A 23,605-nucleotide genomic window follows, 5' to 3' on the forward strand; every position below is an offset into this window, starting at 1 on the left:
GGGCCTGGTGGCGTGTGCCTGTGGTCCCAGCTACTGGGGAGACTGAGGCAGGAGAATTGCTTAAACCCAGGAGGCAGAGGTTGCAGTGAGCCTAGAGTGCACCACTATACTCCAGCCTGGCGACAGAGCGAGGCTCCATCTCAAAAAACAAAAATAAAAAAGAAGGACGTTGGTACAGGTCATTGAGGTTCATGTCAAAAATGTCAAAAATGTGCCTTATAGTGTACTTTATGCTTTTTTTTTTTTTTTTTTTTTGAGATGGAGTCCAGCCCTGTCATTCAAGCTGTAGTGCAGTGGTGCAATCTTGGCTCATTGCAACCTCCACCTCCTGGGTTCAAGCAGTTCTCTTGCTTCAGCCTCTCAAGTAGCTGGGATTACAGGCACACACCGCCATGCCCAGCTAATTTTTTTGTATTTTTAGTAGAGACAGGGTTTCGCCGTGTTGACCAGGCTGGTTTCGAACTCCTTACCTCAGGTGACCTGCCTGCCTCTTTTATGCATCTTTATTTTTTTATTTTTAGTTTTTTTTATGAAAGTGCCAGTTTCTCTTCTCCCTTTCATCTGTTCTTACAGAATACCCTCTCAGAATGCTCAGCTAGTCAGTCCTGGCACCGACAGGGGAGAGTTCCCCGGAATGATACGTGCCAAGTAAAATATGGCTCCAAAAGCCTTGTCCACTGGACGGCTTCATCCTTAATCATGTTTGTTTTTGTTCATTGGCTAATTTCTTAAGTTTTAAAAACTAAAGTATAACATACACACCAAAAAGTGCACATATGTTCACCCCCCAGAATTCACAAGTTGAACATGCTTGTGTCACCAACCCCCAGAGGAAGAAACATCACACAAGTGTAGCTGTGCCCCTTCCGGGTACTCCAATGTCCCCTACCCCATCCCACTGAGGGTGACTATTCTGATTCTAACCCCCTGGAATAGAATCTTCTAGCACATCCACTTTAGTAGCTGGACTTCCCCCTCAACATTGGGTTTGTGAGATTCACTCAATGTTGGCTGTGGTTGTAGATCATTCATTCTCAATGCTGTTTAGTGCTGTGTTAGGTAAATTCACCATGATTTATTTTCCCATTTTACTTTTGACGAGCACATGGTCGTTTTTGGTCTGGGACTTCCATGAGTAGTACTGCTGAGAATATGCTGCTACTTGTCCTTTGGATATCTTTTTTTTTTTTAAGAGAAAGAAAAAAAGAATAATAAGAGAAAGAATAAAGAAGAGGAAGAAAGAGAAAGAGTAAGAGGGGGAGAGAAGGGGGGTATTGCTTTATTGCCCGGGCTAGAATGCAGTCTAAATATGGGTATGCCTATCATCATCCTTAATAATGGAGACATGAAAGAAAATGAGGGAAGAGAATAACAAACAAGGAGCCAACCAACATTTCGTTTAAACTTCTAAGTTGATATGATGTGGTACTGATAAGAGTGCATATTTTATGTATTTAAAGTGGAGAGTTCTATAAATGTTAATTATGTTTACTTGTTCCAGATCTGAGTTCAAGTCCTGGATATCGTTGTTAATTTTCTGTCTCATTGATCTGTCTAATATTAATGTTGAAGTCTCCCACTATTATTGTGTGGGAGTCTAAGTCTCTTTATTAGTCTTGTATGTCTGGGTGTTCCTGTATTGGGTGCGTATATATTTAGGATCTTTAGCTCTTCTTGTTGCATTGATGCTTTTATCAATATATAATGTCTTTCTTTGCTTCTTTTGATCTTTGTTGCTTTAATGACTATTTTATCAGAGGCAAAAATTGTTAACTTCTGCTTTTTATTTATTTATTTTTGCTCTCTGTTTGGTTGGTAAATCTTTCTCCATCCCTTTGTTTTGAGTCTTTGTGTATCCTTGAATGTGAGATGGGTCTGGATGCAGCATACTGATGGGTTTTAGTTTTTTATCCAAATTGCCTGTCTGTCTTTGGATTGGGGGATTTAGTCAATTTAAATTTAGAATTAATAATGATATATGTGAGTTTAATACTGCCATTTAATATTAGCTGGCTATTTTGCCCATTAGTTGATGTAAATTCTTCAATATATTGATGCTCTTTACTTTTTAGTATTTTTTTAGAAAGGCTAATACTGTTTGTTCCTTTCTATGTGTAGTGGTTCTTTCAGAAGCTCTTGTAAAGCAGGCCTGGTGGTGATGAAATCTCTGAGTGCTTGCTTGTTCACAAAAAACTTTATTTTTCCTTCACTTATGAAGCTTAGTTTGGCTGGATGTGAAATTGTTGGTTGAAAGTTCTTTTCTTTAAGGATGTTGAATATTGGTCCCCACTCTCTTCTGGCTTGTAGGGTTTCTGCTGAGAGATCTGCTGTGAGTCTGATAGGCTTCCCTTTGTGGGTAACCTGACCTCTCTCTCTGGCTGCCCTTAGTATTTTCTCCTTCATTTCAACCCTGGTGAATCTGACGATTATGTGCCTTGGAGTTGCTCTTCTTGAGGAATATCTTTGTGGTGTTCTTTGTATTACCTGGAGTTGAATATTATCCTGCCTTACTAGGTTGGGAAAATTTTCCTGATTAATATCCTGAAGCATATTTTCCAGCTTGGATTCATTCTCTTCATCACATTCAGGTACACCTATCAAGCGTAGATTAGGTCTTTTCACATAGTCCCATATTTCTTGGAGACTTTGCTTGTTCCTTTTTATCCTTTTTTCTCTAATCTTGTCTTCTTGTTTTATTTCATTAAGTTGGTCTTGGACCTCTGATATCCTTTCTTCTGCTTGATCAATTCGGCTGTTAAAACTTGTGTATACTTCACGTAGTTCTCGTATTGTGTATTTCAGCTCCTTCGATTCACTTATATTCCTCTCTAAATTGTGTATTCTTGTTAACATTTCGTCAAACCTTTTTTCAAAGTTCTTAGTTTCTTTGGATTGAATTAGAACAAGTTCTTTTAATTCACAGAAGTTTCTTATTATCCACATTTTGAAGCCTGCTTCTGTAATTGGAACACACTTGTTCTCCATCAAGCCTTGTTTCCTTGCTGATGAGGAACTGTGATCCCCTGCTGAGGGAGAGTCGTTCTGATCTTGGGTATTCTCAGCCTTTTTTGGCTGTTTTCTTCCCTTCGTTGTAGATTTATCCATCTGTGGTCTTTATAATTACCGTCTTTGTAATTGGGTGTCTGAGTGGACGTCCAACTTATTGATTCTCAGCGCTGAAATCTGAGCAATCCACTGCGCCGACTCAATCAGCGGCGTTAAGATTGATGGTGCTTTTCTGACTCTGCACCGAGAACCGATGCTCTGAGGCGCCGGCAAAACTGCCTCGCCGGTCACAAGAGACGCACTGGTGACCCGTGGGGCTCCTCCGCTGGGCATGTCCTGGTGCGTGAGCAACAAGAATTCATGTGAAGGTGTGGCGTCCTCTCGCTCTTTGCGCTTTCACTGGGAGCTACAATCCTGAGCTGCTAGTGATCAGCCATCTTCTATGCATCTTTAAATAAAAACTTTTATTATTCTTTTTAGCTCTTTTTGTGGTTAGAAAAGTTATTTTTCTTTCTTTTTTTTTTTTTTTTTTTTTTTTGCGTTGGAGAGTTGGAGTTTCGCTCTTGTTGCCCAGGCTGGAGTGCAATGGCACGATCTTGGCTCACCGCAACGTCCGCCTCCTACGTTCAAGCGATTCTTCTGCCTCAGCCTCCTGAGTAGCTGGGATGACAGGCACGCGCCACCATGCCCAGCTAATTTTGTATTTTTAGTAGAGAAGGGGTTTCGCAATGCTGGTCAGACTGGTCTTGAACTCCTGACCTCGGGTGATCCACTCACCTCAGCCTCCCAAAGTGCTGGGATTACATGCATGAGCCACTGTGCCCAGCATAGAGGAGGTATTTTTCTGTCAGTTATTTATATAAAATTATTTTTGGATCAAGAAGCAGTAAGAAGACATGTTTATTATGCATAAATTCTTATAGGAATAAATAGCTGGAAATTGTCTTTTACATCTCCATAATCCACTATGTGGAAATGCAGTTTTATTGCTGTGGAAGTCTGATTATAATTTTGAAACATAAATTTCAAATACAAAAATGTAAAATTGGTCCACCTACTGGTTAATAAGGGTTTTGCATTGTGAACTTATTAAAGCAAAAAGAAAAAAAAAAACCATATGATTATATGATCAGGTTGTCTGTTTATAAACAGCAGAATGGTTTCCCTCTGGAGATTTATTTGTTGTAGAATAAATTAAATTGACATCAGTGAAAATAATTGTTAATTGCTAAAAAGGCTTTTGTAAGATTTCATTATGTAATCTGTATGTATTTCTTGAGCATTTACAACAGGCTCAGCATTGTGTCAGTCACTGGGTATACAAAAGATGTGTGAGGCATGACCTCTGCTCTCAAGGAGTTGATAAGCAAGGTTCTACTTTACAAGAAGGGAAAAAATTTCTAATTCATGTGTGTTTGAGTGTCTGTAGACGAAGGTGCTCCATGAGACCTTCCTGTTAATCAGTGTCAGCAACTAAGACTCCTATCACCATGCCCCATTCTTCTTTTAGTTAATTAACTTTATTTATTTTAATTTTTTTTTTTTTTTGAGACGGAGTTTCGCTCTTGTTACCCAGGCTGGAGTGCAATGGCGCGATCTCGGCTCACCACCACCTCCGCCTCCTGGGTTCAGGCAATTCTCCTGCCTCAGCCTCCTGAGTAGCTCGGATTACAGGCATGTGCCACTATGCCCAGCTATTTTTTTGTATTTTTAGTAGAGACGGGGTTTCACCATATTGACCAGGATGGTCTCGATCTCTCGACCTCGTGATCCACCCGCCTCGGCCTCCCAAAGTGCTGGGATTACAGGCTTGAGCCACCGCGCCCAGCCTTTATTTTAATTTTTTATTATTTTAGAGACAGGGTCTTGTCACCCAGGCTGGAGTACAGTGACGCTATCATAGTTCATTGCAACCTTGAACTCCTGATCTGTCACCTTAGCCTCCTAAGTAGCTGGGACTATAGGTACATGCCAGCATGCATGCCCTTTTAAAAATTCAGTTGTTTAGAGATGGAGTCTTGCTCTATTGCCCAGGCTGGAGTGCAGTGGCACGATCTTGGCTCACTGCAACCTCTGCCTCCCGGATTCAAGTGATTCTCCTGCCTCAGCCTCCAGAGTAGTTGGGACTACAGGTCTGCACTGCCGCGCCTGGCTAATTTTTTTTGTATTTTTAGTAGAGGCAGGGTTTCACCATGTCTCCAGCTCCTGACCTCAGGTGATCTGCACGCTTCAGCCTCCCTAAGTGCTGAGATTACAGGCTTGAGCCACCACACCCAGCACCCCCTTTTTTTTAAACTGTCACTCTCACTTGTTTATGATAGAATGGTACATTTAACACGATATCTTTCTGAATTTTTCCCATAGGTATAATCAAAGGATATCACTTGCTATTCCCAATCTAGGAAATACTAGCCAGCAAGAGTACAAAGTGTCTTCAGTGCCAAATACTTCTCAGAGTTATGCCAAAGTGATTAAAGAACATGGGTAAGTTGAAAGGTAAATTGCTGGTTTTTTCTTTTATCAGCAATATTTCTTTCGTTAATAACATTTAAAGGTATATGGAGAAATGTAAAACTAAGTTTGATATGATTAAAGTTGAAGAATACAGTAAGGTAATTATCTAGATACCACCAGCATATATCAAAATTATATTCTTGTTGAAAAGATAATTTACTTTTACAATTTTTTTTTTTTTTTTTTTTTTTTAGACGGAGTTTCACTCTTGTTGCCCAGGCTGGAGTGCAATGGCACGATCTCGGCTCACCGCAACCTCCGCCTCCTGGGTTCAGGCAATTCTCCTGCCTCAGCCCCTGAGTAGCTGGGATTACAGGCACGCACCACCATGCTCAGCTACTTTTTTGTATTTTTAGTAGCGACGGGGTTTCACCATGTTGACCAGGATGGTCTCGATCTCTTGACCTCGTGATCCACCCGCCTCGACCTCCCAAAGTGTTGGGATTACAGGCTTGAGCCACCGCGCCCGGCCGCTTTTACAAATTTTTAAAATCATTTACCACAATGATACAAAAGTTTTGGATAGAGTATTATTTCTGAGATTCTAAAAGCTAACCATAGTCACTGAAGAATACATACCTGTTTATTATTTTTTAAATGATCTTGGAAACATGGGTTCTTTTTTATTTCTCTTCCGTGATTCTTGTTGTCTGGACATTATTCCCTAAGCACTTTAATGTTTAGATCAGGCGTCCCCAAACTTTTTACACAGGGGGCCAGTTCACTGTCCCTCAGACCGTTGGAGGGCTGCCACATACTGTGCTCCTCTCACTGACCACCAATGAAAGAAGTGCCCCTTCCTGAAGTGCGGCGGGGGGCCGGATAAATGGCCTTAGCGGGCCACATGCGGCCCGCGGGCCATAGTTTGGGGACACCTGGTTTAGATGGAGGCACAGCATGTAAACAGTAGAGTAAAGTGGAAGTGATAGAAAAAATGCCTTTCTGTTTCACAGCAGTTACGATAACCTTGTGGCATCTTTTTTCTCTTTGTCTTCTAGTACTGACTTTTTTGACAAGGATGGAGTAATGAAAGACATCAGGGCGATTTATCAGGTTTATAATGCACTTCAGGAGAAAGTGCAGGTAACTGATTTATTTATTAGTTTTCATCTTATTTGTCTTACCCAAAAGCTTTTAATTCTACTTTAATTTTTAATTATCTTCCAACTGACAAATAGAGTTAGAATCTGAAAGGCAGAATCTGCTTTCTTTTTATTTTATTTATTTATTTATTTATTTATAGAGATGGGATTTCACCATGTTGGCCAGGCTGATCTTGAACTCCTGAGCTCAGCTGATCCGCCCACCTCAGCCTCCCAAAGTGTTGGGATTACAGGCATGAGCCACCGCGCCCAGCGCAGAATCTGCTTTCCCAGAATAGAGTCGGGCTGTTGACAAATACTTATGGCCCCATTTGTGATAGTAGTTTTTCTCGGAAACTGTATTCCATATTTAAGGAAGACTGGTTAAGAACACAGCTGTCTCCATCAGTTATATTCTAAGTAGAGATTGTATCAAAAGGCACCCATAACTGGGTGCAGCTCTGCCTCTTCATCCTAGTTCACTTAACTTTTTGCCCCAGCTTTCTCCATCGAGTGGGGGGGTGTCAGTGGAGCCTGTTCATTCCTAGTCATCATGCAACAGAATCGATGGAAACATCTGTGAGCCAAATACTGAACTAGGTGCTGATGATACTTTCCCACATTCTTTTCATCATCCCTGCTGTGTTCTCAGGAGTAGTTTACTCTAAACCCTAAGAACAAAAGAGCCTTTGAGCTTGCCTTTGAGTACAGCAAGGAAAGTGGTAAAGTTGATGAAGCTCTCCCAGACCTAGAGAAAGCCTGACTTTAAGGAAAAAGGCTTTGGCCAGGCATGGTGGCTCACACCTGTAATCCCAGCACTGTGGGAGGCCTAGGCAAGAGGATTGCTTGAGCCAAGGAGTTCGAGACCAGCCTGGGCAACATAATGAGACCCCATTTCTGTAAAAACATTAAAAAATTAATCCAGTGTGGCAGCATGCACCTATAGTCCCCAGCTACTTGGGAAGCTGAGGCAGGAGGATTGCTTGAACCCAAAAGGTCAAGGCTGGACTGCAGTGAGCTACAGTTTTGCTGCTGCACTCCAGCCCAGGTGATAGAGTGAATCCCCATCTCTAATATAAAAAATTAAAAGGATGAAGGCCTCAATGAGTAGAAAGAGAAATGAAGGCAGGTACTGAAAAAGAGGAAAACAGGCTGAGTTCAGGGCGGGGCAGAAGGAGAAGCATAAAGGAGCCAATTCCAGTCTATTGTTCCAAACTAGGGTCACTGTGCACGGACCAGTGTAGGGAACTTTATACAGGCTCACTGGTAACCAGCTTACTCTCTGGAAGCTTCTGGTATTTCTGCTATGGAAGGAACGTGCAGTGGAAAACAGCTTTTTGTCCTGAATTCATGACCATGCCCTTTTCAGAATATCAGCACTGGCCAAAAGTGGCTGTTATATTTCATTGTTGATTGAATAAGCTCTGCTTTGAAAATATCAAATCACATAGAGTGTTGTCAGGATTATAAATGGCTAAATTACACAGAAGCAGTCTCAAATAGCTATTTTTTATTAAACCTTGACTTTGAAACTTTTTTTCAACTTTTCTTTATAAACATTTCCTGATAAACTGTCTTATCTGATTTTTCAGTGTTGGTAATAAAAGTTGGAAGCATCCATCTTATCTTTTGTTCTTCCTTTTATGCTAAACTGGTAACAAGAGTTTCCTTTTTCATTTCAATAAAAGTGGTTAATCAAAGGAAAAGAATACATCTTTCCTATCTTAACCCTATTGGTCAAGAATTTATAAGCTAAATAGCATAATCATCTTAAGAAAGCAAATCAGTGAATAATAACAATTCTAAGCTTTTGGGCTTTCATGATTTTGTTCTACCTTATGTGGCTGCTTTTAAACTCAATAAACCATCTGGACTTTTTCTAGAGTTGTAATCAGCACTGAATTTCTGGAATGCCTTGAGCTTGAACTTGAAGCTAACCTTGCTTGTCATTTTTTTCCTCAGGCAGTGTGTGCAGATGTTGAAAAGAGTGAGCGAGTTGTTGAATCTTGTCAGGCAGAAGTGAACAAATTACGAAGACAAATCACTCAGAGGAAAAATGAAAAGGAACAAGAAAGAAGTAAGTCTCTTGTTAATTTTACCAGTCGGTGTCAAGGAAAAGTTGTTTTAAACATCAGATCATATCATGCAGTAAACGGCGTGCCTCTTCCTATGCTCAACAAGTCTCAGATGAGCCTGATTGGGGCACAGTAGTCTCTTGTTAAGCTCCTCTGGAGGGCAAGTGCCGTTTTTCGTAGTTACCCCTAATTCTCTGACACTTGAAGAAAAACAAAACTGAAGGTAGAAAGGCTGAAGTGGAAATTAGAATAAATCCCAAGAAGTTATTGATACAGATTTGTGTATATATTGACAGTCGGATCTACTTACAGTGAATGTGGTGGGCATTACTAAGTAAACCCTGGCATGCCCAGCAGGCAGGCACTGTTTCCTGTCTTAAATATAGCCTCATAAAGGAACTATCGAATATTCTTTCAGCTTTATGTTTGGTCCCAGTAAAGGTTTTAAATGTCTAATTTTGGTAGCCATGGATGGATAGACACGATTAGGCTGAGGAACCAAGTGATTGAGAATTAGGCCGAGGAACCTAATAATTCCTGCATAATAGACGTGTTTACTGTAACACCACCAGACTTAATATCTGTGTGTAAAATGTATAAACGTATGGCAGATAATATCAAGTGTTAAAGATAAGGTTGGGGCTAAACTTTTCTAAGTTAATAAGAATATATATAATCCAATTAAAATGTAATTTATGTTTCCAGGAAAATATAACAGTCTAATTTACTGTTATATTTTTCTAGAAATAATCAGAAATGCAGATAGGGCCAGGCACGGTGGCTCATGCCTATAATCCCAGCACTTTGGAAGGCCGAGATGGGCAGATCACCTGAGGTCAGGAGTTCAAGACTAACTTGGCCAGTGTGGCAATACCTTGTCTCTACTAAAAATACAAAAATTAGCCAGGCATGGAGGCACCCACCTGTAATGTCAGCTGCTGGGGAGGCTGAGGCAGGAAAATCACTTGAACCCGAGAGGTGGAGGTTGCAGTGAGCCGAGATCACGCCACTGTACTCCAGTCCAGCCTGGGTGACAGAGCAAGACTCTGTCTCAAAAAAAAACAAGGCTGGGCATAGTGGCTCACGACTGTAATCCCAGTACTCTGGGAGGCCGAGGTGGGCGGATCATGAGGTAAGGAGTTCGAGACCAGCCTGGTCAACATGGTGAAACCCAGTCTCTACTAAAAATACAAAAAATTAGCTGGATGTAGTGGTGGGCGCCTGTAATCTTAGCTACTCAGGAGGCTGAGGCAGGAGAATCGTTTGAACCTGGGAGGTGGAGGTTGCGCTGAGCCGAGATCTTGCCATTGCACTCCAGCCTGGGTCACAGGGCAATGCTTTGTCAAAAAAAAAAAAAAAAGAAGGGAGGGAGGGAGGGAGGGAGATAGGAGAGAAGAAGACAGAAATTTTTATTTTTATTTTTTAGAGATGAAGTCTCGGCCGGGCGCGGTGGCTCAAGCCTGTAATCCCAGCACTTTGGGAGGCCGAGGCGGGTGGATCACGAGGTCAAGAGATCAAGACCATCCTGGTCAACATGGTGAAACCCCGTCTCTACTAAAAATACAAAAAAATTAGCTGGGCATGGTGGTGCGTGCCTGTAATCCCAGCTACTCAGGAGGCTGAGGCAGGAGAATTGCCTGAACCCAGGAGGCGGAGGTTGCGGTGAGCCGAGATCGCGCCATTGCACTCCGGCCTGGGTAACAAGAGCGAAACTCCATCTCAAAAAAAAAAAAAAAAAAGAGATGAAGTCTCACTCTGTTGCCCAGGCTGGTCTCAAACTCCTGAATTCTAAATGATCTTCTTGCCTCCGCCTCCCAAAGTGCTGGGATTACAGGTGTGAGCCACTGTGCCTGGCCAAAACAGGAATTTAAAGTAGTTAAATCAACAAAAGTAAAATAATTGAATAAATTACAGTATGTTACAAATATGTATAATTTGCCAATTTACAGTTGTAAATTTTCTTTAAATAGTGGTATGTATATGTATGATGGCATATTATACAACCATTGAAGTGAATTTGAGTTAATGCCCAATATATAATTTTAAGTAAAAAAACTAGGCCTACCATGGTGGCTCACGCCTCTAATCACGGCACTTAGGCCGAGGCAGGTGCATCACTTGGCACCCAGGAGTGTAAGACCAGCCTGGGCAACATGGCAAAACCCCCTCTCTACTAAAGAAAGAAAAAAAAATGAGCCAGGCATGGTGGCGTGCACCTCTAGTCCCAGTTACTTAGGAGGCTGAGGTGGGAGAATCACCTGAGCTCGAGAGGTCAAGGCCGCAATGAGCCATGATTGTGTCACTGCACTCCAGCCTGGGTGACAGAGTGAGACCCTGTCTCAACAAACAAAAAGCTAGGATATAAGACAGTATAAACAGAGTAATCTCAGCCATGTACAGACAAACATGTACATGTACAGACAAACACTCAAAGCTGGATAATAAAACCAGAGTTCAACAAGGATTAGTGACTTCTGTAATACAGCTAGGAAGTAAGGGCCTGATATTTACAATTTAGGTCCCTTCACTTGAAATCCTGTGCTCTTTTCATCTTGACAGTGTTATTGGGGTGATGGAATTGTGGGCAGCTTTTATTTTCTTTCTTTGTTTCTAAATATTCTAAATATTGCACAAGTGTGCATCAGTTTTATAGTATTTTTTAAGAAAATTTAAATGCTACGTAGAAAAAGCTTCAAGGCTATATAGACTATGTGGGTTCTTTCAGAACATTAATAAAAATAGAGTAAAGCTGTGGATTCAGTACCTTCTTAACAAACAGGGCTTTAAAAGTTTTAATGAGAAAGAGGTGTATAAGTGTATTATGACAGGTAGCTATAAATAAATTGGTTTTTTGATAGGATGCTGCCGAGAAAAGAATCTCACACTCTCATGCTGTGTACAGGACGTTTGCATTTCAACTTTTGGGCCCCACAGTGTGAGGCAGTGAGCCCCACACCCGGGAACTAGCACAGGATGTGGAGTGACACAGCCTGCATTCTGAGTCTCAGGCCGACTTCTCGCTGTCCCCATAGTCACATCACCTCACCTTTCTGAACTCTGGTTCCTTGGCATATATAATGGAAACAGTAATAATAATGATAATGATAACACTTCAGAAATTTGTCATGGGCTTAAAATGAATTTAATGTTGAGGGAAATGCTTTGTAAATTATAAAGTACTGGGCAATTGTAAAATAATTAATAGCAGTCAACTTCATTGCCCCACTGCTGCTTTCCAGAACGTTTGGATTGACCATGTCGTATATTGAGATGAAAAGCTGTGAGAATCTAGAAAGTGTTAGAATTTTCTTTGTTTTCATCCAGGATTGCAGCAGGCAGTGTTAAGCAGACAGGTGCCATGTGAAAGTTTGGAGCCAGCGTTCAGTCCTCGGATGCCCTATTCTGGGTTTGCAGCTGAAGGTCGAAGTACCCTTGGAGACGCAGAGGCCTCTGATCCTCCTCCCCCCTATTCTGATTTTCACCCAAACAATCAAGAAAGTACTTTGAGTCACTCTCGCATGGAAAGGAGTGTTTTTATGCCTCGACCTCAAGCTGTGGGCTCTTCCAATTATGCTTCCACCAGTGCCGGACTGAAGTATCCTGGAAGTGGAGCCGACCTTCCTCCTTCCCAAAGAGCAGCTGGAGACAGTGGCGAGGATTCAGACGACAGTGATTATGAAAATTTGATTGACCCTACAGAGCCCTCTAATAGCGAGTACTCACATTCGAAGGATTCTCGACCCATGACACATCCCGACGAGGACCCCAGGAACACTCAGACCTCCCAGATTTAACTAAACAAAAGAAACTCTGCACCTAGCACTGTTTTTCTTCATTGCTTACCGAGAGGGTTTTTGAGAACTGCTTTCTCAGATACCTTGACTCCCAAGAAGAGAGTCCTTGTGCACAGAACTGGTGGGAGCCTCCATCCGCTGGTCTTTGCCTTTGGATGTAGGGTGCAAGTTTCATGACAGAATCATTAAGATAATCAAATTGTCCTAATTCTGGTGCGATTCATGGATGTACTGGTAAATTTAGGCAAAGTGAAACTTATCAGTGTAGTTTCTGTTCTTTAAAATAAATTGGAAATTAGAGACTAAGCACAATTAGTCTATAAATGTTCTATAAATCAAAAACTTACCTCTTGCACTATCATGCCTTGAAATTTACTTTTTCAAAGGGAAACAAGTTTAGCAGCAGCCTTCAAAGAACTTCTTTCTATGATGAGCCAAATTCATCTTTGCCAGAAAAGAAATTTTGTTAATTCTAAGAAGCCTGATTGGAACAAATCAGATATACCTTCTCTTGTCTGCATGACTTTGTGAGATCAAAAAAGAGGGCTTTCAGCTTTTTTCTACTAGCCTGATATGTATTATCACTTAAAATGGTTGCCTTTAAGAAAAAAAAAAAAAAGCAGAGATACTAACTACCAGTAGGTAATCATCCAAATAAATATGTCATAAAATAAATTAATTATTTTTTTCTTGGTGGATTACAGTGACTGCTGTGTTGCACTAGCACATTTATGGTCTCTGTTCTGGAATCTTAAAGGACACACACCTGTGGATAACAGAAGTTTGGTACCAGACCAGAGTTTTATAATGAACAGATTCCAGACATGGTAGGTTTAGCTGAGTTCATACAGAAGGGATATAACTCATTTAGATCTTCTGACAAATCCTAGTGTTAGTTTTATTTGTGGAGGAAAGACATTTAATGATAAACTGTTTGGGAATATTGGTAAATAAAGATTCCTTTTCAAGCTGAGTAACCATACTTAAGTTGCCATTTGGGGAATAATCACAGTATGTGTAGAGACTGTCTTGGGATGCACTTAAATTTTTATTTAATGACTACTTGTTTTCTAGTTTTGCCCACAATGTGTGAAACCACTAAGACACTCAGGAGCATGTTGGCTTCTGGTTTGGAAATGGCAAGACCCGCCATTTATGACAAGGACGGCCACAAGGTCATTACTTGGAGTTTAGCTGCCTTTCCTTTGAGCTAGTTAAAACCTGTAAGAATAAGGAAGTTGGAGAGGCTTAAAATCTGGGTTCTGAAAAAGTAGTTTCGGTTTATAGAATAGACGTTATTTCCTCAGCCCCAGTTCCAGTACTAAATTAGACAATATGATACAGACCAAAAGTGAAACGCTGCAACTGCCATTCCTTGGATAGCCGCTCTATGGGCGTCTGTATTTTAACTACTCTCCTGGTTTTGTTGGCCTTACACCACTGCCATTTGATTTAAAATGCTGCAGACCACTTTCTGCAAATGCGTTCCAGTTGTTATCAGCTACCTACCCACTAAGCTTCAGCACCAGTGTGAGTTTATTTTTTTTAAGTGCCATTGCCATCTCCTCGGTTCAGATTTTGACATTCAGGAAAATATTTTTATTTTGATGCCATACTGAAATCTACAATGTATATCTGACAAAGCAGTTAAATGTGACAATAAAAACTTACTTAATCTCGGTACCGTTGTTTTCATGTCTGTCTCAGCACCGGGTGAGGCCTTGCCTCAGTGTGGTCATCCTGGCAATTCATAGTGGACTTGAAAGAGCTTTTTAAAGGGTATCAAAACCTTACTTTTCTGTGATTTTCAAGTTTCAGTTTCCAAAATGTTTCTGTTGATTTCATGTTACCTACAAGACTAAGTATCAATTGAGTATCAACTGAATCTTGGAAAGGGCCCTAAAAGGCATCCTCCATAGAAGAACAGATCTTGTTTAAAGTGATTCCTCAGCCTGGATCCCCTAACAATGGAGGTACTGTAGAACTTGTTGCCCAAGAGTGTCTTAGGAATTGTGGGGTCACTTTAGAACAAGGGTCGGCTGGCTAACACATGTATTCTGGATTCTGAGGGCGCCATTCCGGTTGAGTGATGTGTATCTCTTCCGAAATGCAAGGAGAGAGTGTTTTCAGCAGGGTTTTTACGTGCAAATTCCAGCGTTTTAGGATTCTACTCAACATCTCCAAGAATTCAGAGAAAAGGAGACTGGATTCTTTCACTTCAAAGTCTGGAAATGCCCAATTACGTATTGTAGTTGCTTTTTCTGGAGTCAAAATAGAAATCTCGTCCCCAAATATTCAGGATATGTATTTTTTTAATTGCAGACACAGTGGGGCATTGACCATAATTGCTTTAACAAAAATATTTAAATTGTCTTGTAAGTCTATGTTTTAAGGAGATAAAAAGAATCTGAGATGATGTGAAATAAAAATATAGTGGAAATAACTCACGGTTATTAACTGTGTTCTGGGTCTGACTTACTTGGTTGTAGGTTTCATTTCAGTTACTGAAAGATCTTTCTTTTTTCGTTAGGATCTGCTTCGTCCTTTCCTATAGCAAACTTGAATTCTGCCAGACAGGCAGGAAACCTGAAGGCAAATGGATTTGTAAATGTGCTAATAAATAATGAAAAATGTTTACTTTTCAACTTTATGACACACAGATTTTGGAAAAATCTGGGATGTGGCTTAGCTGTTTTCCTTTTATACCGTGATTTTTGTAATGTCCTAAATAAGGTGAGTCAGGACATACAGTACCTCCAAATTGGGTTACTCTGGGGTTCTTCTAATCCCTAGAGATGAGGGGAGGAGTACCTTCTAGCAGTGAGGCTTTGTAACATCTGCAAGCAAATGTCCCTCTGGATGCCAGATGTGACACGTGGTCCAGAATGTAGTGCTTAACAAAAGTAAGCTCATTGCAGTATATTTGTAATAGCAAAAACCTGGAAGTAACATGAATGCTAATGTAGGGAAATGGTTAAATTTTGATACACTCCAGAAGAAATAGTCTTTGCAGCCATTAACAATATTGAGGTAGAAATCAAAAAGATGGGTGGGCACAGTGACTCAGACCTGTAATCCCAGCACTTTGGGAGGCTGAGGCGGGCGGATCCCTGGAGCTCAGGAGTTCAATACCAGCCTGGGCAACATGGTGGAACACTCTCTATTCAAACAAAGCAAGCCCACCCATGGTGGCTCACACCTGTAATCCTAGCACTTTGGGAGTCTGAGGCAGGTGGACACCTGAGGTCGGGAGTTCAAGACCACCCTGGTCAACATGGTGAAACCCCATTTCTACTAAAAATACAAAAAGTAGCCTGGTGTGGTGTTGAATGCCTATAATCCCAGCTACTGGGGAGGCTGAGGCACGAGAATCACTTGAACCCCATAGGCGGTAGTTGCAGTGAGCTGAGATCTTGACACTGCACTCCAGCCTCGTTGACTGAGACTGTCCAAAATAAAAAGGATTTCTTGGCCGGGTGTGGTGGCTCGCAGATCAGAAGGTCAGGAGTTCGAGACTAGCCTGTCAATTTATTTCTACTAAAAAATACAAAAGTTAGCACGGCATGGTAGCACACGCTTGTAGTCCCAGCTATTAGGGAGGCTAAGACAGGAGAATCACTTGAACCTGGCAGGCAGAAGTTAACAGTGAGCCAAGATCATGCCACTCCACTCCAGCCTGGGCGACAGAGTGAGACTCTGTCTCAAAAAAAAAAAAAAAAAAAAAAAAAAAAAAAAAAAAAATTCTTGACATGGAAGACACCAAACGAAGAAACTCGGGTTTCCAAACGGTATGTTTGATCTGATTTTTGTGGGGAAAAATTAGTATTGTTCTTGATAGAAAACAATCTGGGAGGATATTCACCTAAGTGTTTACAATGTTGTCCCAAGATGTGGCAAGATGAATTAATTTTTTCTCTTTCATTTGTATTTTATAATTTTTCTGCAGTTAGTGTTTATATAACAAAAGACTTCAGAAATGGTGGTCACTGATTACGTGAGTTATTTCATGCACACCACCTTAAAAGTGGATGCTGGAGGAGAGAGATCCAAGATGGCTGATCACTAGCAGCTCGGGATTGTAGCTCCCAGTGAAAGCGCAAAGAGCGAGAGGACGCCACACCTTCACATGAATTCTTGTTGCTCACGCACCAGGAGATTCCCAGCGGAGGAGCCCCACGGGTCGCCAGCGCGACTCTTGTGACCGGCGAGGCGGTTTTGCCGGCGCCTCGGAGCGTAGGTTCTTGGTGCAGAGTCAGAAAAGCACCATCAATCTTAACGCCGCTGACTGAGTCGGCGCAGTGGGTTGCTCAGATTTCGGCGCTGAGAATCAGTAAGTCGGACGTCCACTCAGAAACCCAATTACAAAGACGGTAAATACAAAGACCACAGATGGATAAATTTATAACGAAGGGAAGAAAACAGTCAAAAAAGGCCGAGGATACCCAAGATCAGAACGCCTCTCCCTCAGCAGGGGATCACGGTTCCTCATCAGCAAGGAAACAAGGCTTGATGGAGAACGAGTGTGTTCCAATTACAGAAGCAGGCTTCAAAATGTGGATAATAAGAAACTTCTGTGAATTAAAAGAACTTGTTCTAATTCAATCTAAAGAAACAAAGAACTTTAAAAAAAGGTTTGACAAAATGTTAACAAGAATACACAATTTAGAGAGAAATATAAGTGAATTGATGGAGTTGAAAAACACAATACGAGACCTACGTGAAGTATGCACAAGTTTTAACAGCCGAATTGATCAAGCAGAAGAAAGGATATCAGAGGTCGAAGACCAACTCAATGAAATAAAACAAGAAGACAAGATTAGAGAAAAAAGGATAAAAAGGAACAAGCAAAGTCTCCAAGAAATATGGGACTATGTGAAAAGACCTAATCTACGCTTGATAGGTGTACCTGAATGTGATGAAGAGAATGAATCCAAGCTGGAAAATACGCTTCAGGATATTATTCAGGAAAATTTTCCCAGCCTAGTAAGGCAGGATAATATTCAACTCCAGGTAATACAGAGAACACCACAAAGATATTCCTCAAGAAGAGCAACTCAAAGGCACATAATCATCAGATTCACCAGGGTTGAAATGAAGGAGAAAATAGTAAGGGCAGCCAGAGAGAAAGGTCACGTTACCCACAAAGGGAAGCCTATCAGACTTACAGCAGATCTCTCAGCAGAAACCCTACAAGCCAGAAGAGAGTGGGGACCAATATTCAACATTCTTTTTTTTTTTTTTTTTTTTTTTTTGAGACAGAGTTTTGCTCTTGTTACCCAGGCTGGAGTGCAATGGCGCGATCTCGGCTCACCGCAACCTCCGCCTCCTGGGTTCAGGCAATTCTCCTGCCTCAGCCTCCTGAGTAGCTGGGATTATAGGCACGCGCCGCCATGCCCAGCTAATTTTTTGTATTTTTAGTAGAGACGGGGTTTCACCTTGTTGACCAGGATGGTCTCGATCTCTCGACCTCATGATCCACCCGCCTCGGCCTCCCAAAGTGCTGGGATTACAGGCTTGAGCCACCACGCCCGGCCTTATTCAACATTCTTAAAGAAAAGAACTTTCTTTTTTTTTTTTTTTTTTTGAGACGGAGTTTCGCTCTTGTTACCCAGGCTGGAGTGCAATGGCGCTATCTCGGCTCACCGCAACCTCCGCCTCCTGGGTTCAAGCAATTCTCCTGCCTCAGCCTCCTGAGTAGCTGGGATTACAGGCACGTGCCACCATGCCCAGCTAATTTTTTTGTACCTTTAGTAGAGACGGGGTTTCACCATGTTGACCAGGATGGTCTCGATCTCTTGACCTCGTGATCCACCCGCCTCAGCCTCCCAAAGTGCTGGGATTACAGGCTTGAGCCACCGCACCCAGCAGAAAAGAACTTTCAACCAAGAATTTCACATCCAGCTAAACTAAGCTTCATAAGTGAAGGAAAAATAACGTTTTTTCTGAATAAACAAGCACTCAGAGATTTCATCACCACCAGACCTGCTTTACAAGAGCTTCTGAAAGAACCACTACACATAGAAAGGAACAAACAGTATCAGCCTTTCTAAAAAAATACTAAAAAGAGCATCAATATATTGAAGAATTTACATCAACTAATGGGCAAAATAGCCAGCTAATATTAAATGGCAGTATTAAACTCACATATGTCATTATTAATTCTAAATTTAAATCGACTAAATCCCCCAATCCAAAGACAGACAGCCAATTTGAATAAAAAACTAAAACTCATCAGTATGCTGCATCCGGACCCATCTCACATTTAAGGATACACAAAGACTCAAAACAAGGGATGGAGAAAGATTTACCAACCAAACAGAGAGCAAAAATAAATAAATAAAAAGCAGAAGTTACAATTTTTGCCTCTGATAAAATAGTCGTTAAAGCAACAAAGATCAAAAGAAGCAAGGAAGGACATTATATAATGATAAAAGGATCAATGCAACAACAAGAAGAGCTAAAGATCCTAAATATATACGCACCCAATACAGGAATACGCAGACATACAAGACTAATAAAGAGACTTAGACTCCCACACAATAATAGTGGGAGACTTCAACATTAATATTAGACAGATCAATGAGACAGAAAATTAACAATGATATCCAGGACTTGAACTCAGATCTGGAACAAGTAAACGTAATTAACATTTATAGAACTCTCCACTTTAAATACACAAAATATACGCTCTTGTCAGTACCACATCATATCAACTTAGAAGTTTAAACGAAATGTTGGTTGGCTCCTTGTTTGTTACTCTTCCCTCATTTTCTTTTATATCTCCATTATTAAGGACGATGATAGGCATACCCATATTTAGATTGCATTCTAGCCCGGGCAATAAAGCAATACCCCCATCCTCTCTCCCTCTTCCTCTTTCTCTTTCTTCCTCTTCTTTATTCTTTTTCTTATAAAAAAAATAAAGGGGGGATGCTGGAAACATTCTTGATTCTCTGAGTTTATTCACCACACTTGAATTTTTCAGCTCTGCGGCCAGCATGAGATCAGCCTTGGTGGGGCTGCTCTCTTCCCTGCAGTCAACCTTTATCTCATTTCCAGATAAAAATCGCATTTTGTTTTGCCTTGACACTGATCTTTTTTTCCCTAATAAATCTGGAGCCTGTTCAACTTTATTTAGTTCAGAACCCATTTCCTAAATTTCCAAGAAGCACTTAAGAAATAACTTCAGAGATTGAAGGTAATTCAAAACTGGAGCAATTCTTTATATTTTTCTTAAGGCAAATGTGTCTACTACAACATGGATGTTTAGAGTCTTAAAATGTAAGGCGGATCTCCTTGATTTTGCAGATACTCTCTTTGCAAGATTCTTTCTTTTTTTTTTTTCTGAGACGCTGCACTCCAGCTCTGTCACTTAGGCTGGAGTGCAGTGGCACAATCTTGACTCCCTGCAACCTCTACCTCATGGGTTCAAGCGATTCTCCTGCCTCAGCCTCTCGAGTAGCTGGTATTTTTACAGGCTTGTGCCACCACAGCCAGATAACTTTTGTATCTTTAGTAGAGACCATGTTTTACCGTGTTGGCCAGGCTGGTCTTGAACTCCTGATCTCAGGTGATCTGCCTGCCTCGGTCTCCCAAAGTGCTGGGATTATAGGCGTGAGCCACCACAGCCAGCCTGTTTGAAAGATTCTTGTGTCATGCTTGCTGTAATGCTGAACAATGCCTTTCCTGCCAGGTTTTCCCTTTGGTTGTATTAAGTATTAGTCCGGTCCACATACAAACAAGTCTGGGAGGTGTTTTATTGCAAAGTAAATCTGTAGGAATTTGGGACATTTGTTGTGGCCAACCAATTGTGGGCTCTGCTTGGTAGAGATGAGGCCTTTCGGTCTCAACTGATTTGAAGCATGATTTCTCTGTCCTGGAATGTGTATCATCCAAAAGACCTTGTCCAGAGCCAGATGAGGTGGGTCACACCTGTAATCTTAGCACTTTGGGAGGCTGAGGTAAGTGGATTACCTGAGGTCAGAAGTTCAAGACCAGCCTGGCCAACATGGCGAAACCTTGTCTCTACTAAAATTACAAAAAATTAGCTTGGTATGGGTGGTGGACACCAATAATCCCAGCTACTCAGGAGGCTGAGGCAGGAGACTCGCTTGAGTCCAGGAGGTAGATGTTGCAGTGAGCTGAGATTGCACCACTGCACTCCAGCCTGGAAGTAAAAAAAAAAAAAAAAAAAAAGGTAAAAAAAAAAAAAGGATTGTGACAGATTGAGATGAACTCTTTAAGGAGTCCAGTTGTGTAAAACGCATCTCCTAACTTCCCATCTTACGTGTGTGCCAGGAATCTACGCTATGCTTATTATTTCCAGAGAGCAGTTACTTACTGTTCCTGAGTTCCACTCACATAGACATAACTTGAAACTATGGACAAAGTCTTTGTTGTTTGTTTTTGTTTTCGAGTTGGAGTGAGGTGATATCGCACCACTACACTCCAGCCTGGCGACAGGGCAAGACTCCGTCTCAAAAAAAAAAAAAAAAAAAAAATTGTAAAAATGGGGGTCTCACTTTGTTGCCCAGGCTGCCCTCGAACTCCTGACCTCAAGCAAAGTTCTGGTGTTACAGGTGTGAGCCACTGCACCCAGCCTGCATTTTAAATTTCATTCAATTTTAATTCATTCAAATCTAGATTTAAGAAGCTGCATGCCATGTGGCTAGTAGTTACCATATTGGATGACATAGGATGCTGACCCCTCATTTCACAAAGAGGGAACAGCTGAAGCAAGGGTAGCACGGTGATGGGCCCAAGGTCACAGAGCCACTGAAAGACCCAGAGCACAGGCCTCCTGCCTCCTCTTACAGCTGTGTCTGCTCCGGACCATGACGGGCTTGGAGAAAGTCAGTTCAGGAAGGACAGCAGAGATCCTCTCCGGCAACATTCGTCCCAGATTGAAATAAACAAAGAACAGGCTGGAGCATTTGCTCTGAGCCCCCACGGGGCTTGGCATCCTGCTCAGGAAGCATGGCTGTCCTTAGCTCAGCCCGGGACGTTCTTCATAGTGTCCTGGCACCTTGGATGCAGGCTGGCCAGAGTGGGAAGGGTAAGGGGACATGCCTGGGGCAGCTGCAATCTCGGTGGCCCTTGTCCTGGCAAGCACACTCCTCCCCCTGCTCAGGCTGTGACAGGGAAGGCTGTATCCAGCAGAAGTCAACCTCATTTCTGCAGCTCATCCACACCTTCCACCTGCTCAGTCCTTGGCCTGCCTGCTCAGGGGTACCCAGGTGGAGGATCAAATTAATCCCCTTTTTCATCCGGAGACTGGCATTCAAATCTCCACCCACCCAGGGAGAGTGGGCACAGAGTTACGGGCGAGGCTCAGTGACATCCAAGCCCTCAGGAGAAGGGGGATGGCAAGAGAGAGCCCTGGCACCTTGCTCTAGCCATCTGCTCCCGACCCGGCCTGAGTGCGCTGTGCCTGAGCAGACGCTGGGAGAGGGTGCTCCAGGCACCGGGAGACCAGGTGGGACCCATTGCAGCCCAATTTTCTTAGCATCTTCTCTCCCTCCTTCACTCTTTCTCTCTCTTTTTCAGTTCTCCATCTCTCCCTCTCTCACCACCCCTTCCCTTCCCTTCTCTTTTGTTCGAGTAGATTTTTATCAAGGTGTAACACATATATAAAAAACGACACAAACTATAAATGTATTGCTTGTCAGATTTTCACAAAGTGAACATAACTATGTAACTGGCACGAACATTAAGAAACAGAACATTGGCCAGGCACGGTGGCTCACATCTGTAAGCCCAACACTTTGGGAGTTTGAGGTGAGTGAGTCACCTGAGGTCAGGGGTTCAAGACCAGCCTGACCAACATGGCAAAACCCTGTCTCCACTAAAAATACAAAAATTAGCTGGGTGTGGTGGTGTATGCCTGTGGTGCAGCCAGTGACTTGCGAGGCTGAGGCATGAGAATCACTTGAACCTGGGAGTCGAGATCTCACCCTTGTACTCCAGCCTGGGAGACAGACAGTGACTCCATCTCCCAAAAAAAAAACCCACAAAAATTAGCTGGACATGGTGGTGGGTGCCTGTAATCCCAGCTACTCAGGAAGTTGAGACAGAAGAATCACTTGAACTTGGGAGGCAGAAGTTGCGGTGAGCTGAGATGGCACCACTGCATTTCAGCCTGGGCGACAGAATGAGACTCTCAAAAAACAAACAAAAAAACAGAACATGCCCGTGGCTTACAACGCCCCTTCACGTCCCCCTTGGTTGTTACCCCTCACTCTGTGATCCTCTCTCAACATAAATTGATTTTGTCTGGTTATAGACATTCCTGCTTCTTTTGCCCGACATGATGCTTGTATGACTCGTTCAGATTATTGAGTACCCAATGGCCAACTGTTGATGGACATTTGAGACTTTTGAAAGGAGGGTGCCAATGCTGCCGGTGTGAACATTCTCGTGTGTTTTGGGAAAGGGATGTCAGATGTCTGCATTTATTTGGGGTATTTAGATAGCTAAGAGTGAACTGCTGGTCAGAAAGGCTGCAAATATTCAGCGTTAGTAGATAAAGTCGACAGTTTTTCTCAAAGTTGTCCCGCCAATTCACACTCCCACAGCAAAGAATGGGCCTTCCAGGAACTCCATCTTCAACCACATTCGGTATTGTCAGTTTGAATCGTTTAAGCCATTCTGCTTAGCATGTAGATGCGGTGATTCGCAGTTGCATTGCCTCGAAAGCTGATGAGCCTGTTTGGTCCTGCACCGGTTTTTCTGACATGTTGTCTGTTTTTTCTTATTGGTTTGCAGACTTTATAGATATTCCAGATATGAGGTTTAAAATATACATGCATGTCAATGTATATGTGTGTGTGTGTGTGTGTGCATGTGCGTGTATATACATATATATATATATATATATATATGCATATATACCAGCTATCTTCTTTCTCCCATTTAATAGCTTGTCTTTTTTTTTTGAGGTGGAGTTTCGCTCTTGTTACCCAGGCTGGAGTGCAATGGCGCGATCTCGGCTCACCGCAACCTCCGCCACCTGGGTTCAGGCAATTCTCCTGCCTCAGCCTCCTGAGTAGCTGGGATTACAGGCACACGCCACCATGCCCAGCTAATTTTTTGTATTTTTAGTAGAGACGGGGTTTCACCATGTTGACCAGGATGG

At 42.1% G+C, this 23,605-nt stretch overlaps 1 protein-coding gene across 1 annotated transcript in view; it reads left to right on the plus strand.

Annotated features, from left to right (window-relative positions):
• Positions 1-14,154, plus strand: part of ABRAXAS2 (abraxas 2, BRISC complex subunit) — a 32,614-nt gene extending 18,460 nt beyond the window's left edge. Inside the window, exons 6-9 of the mRNA XM_039465350.2 lie at positions 5,371-5,490; positions 6,519-6,603; positions 8,565-8,679; positions 12,002-14,154. Of these exons, the coding sequence (XP_039321284.1) occupies positions 5,371-5,490; positions 6,519-6,603; positions 8,565-8,679; positions 12,002-12,471 (790 nt within the window). The 3' untranslated portion in view covers positions 12,472-14,154. The remainder of the gene's footprint in view (positions 1-5,370; positions 5,491-6,518; positions 6,604-8,564; positions 8,680-12,001) is intronic.
• The last annotated feature ends 9,451 nt before the right edge of the window (positions 14,155-23,605 follow it).

This window comes from Saimiri boliviensis, chromosome 12, assembly GCF_048565385.1.
Source record: "Saimiri boliviensis isolate mSaiBol1 chromosome 12, mSaiBol1.pri, whole genome shotgun sequence".
Taxonomy (NCBI): domain Eukaryota; kingdom Metazoa; phylum Chordata; class Mammalia; order Primates; family Cebidae; genus Saimiri; species Saimiri boliviensis.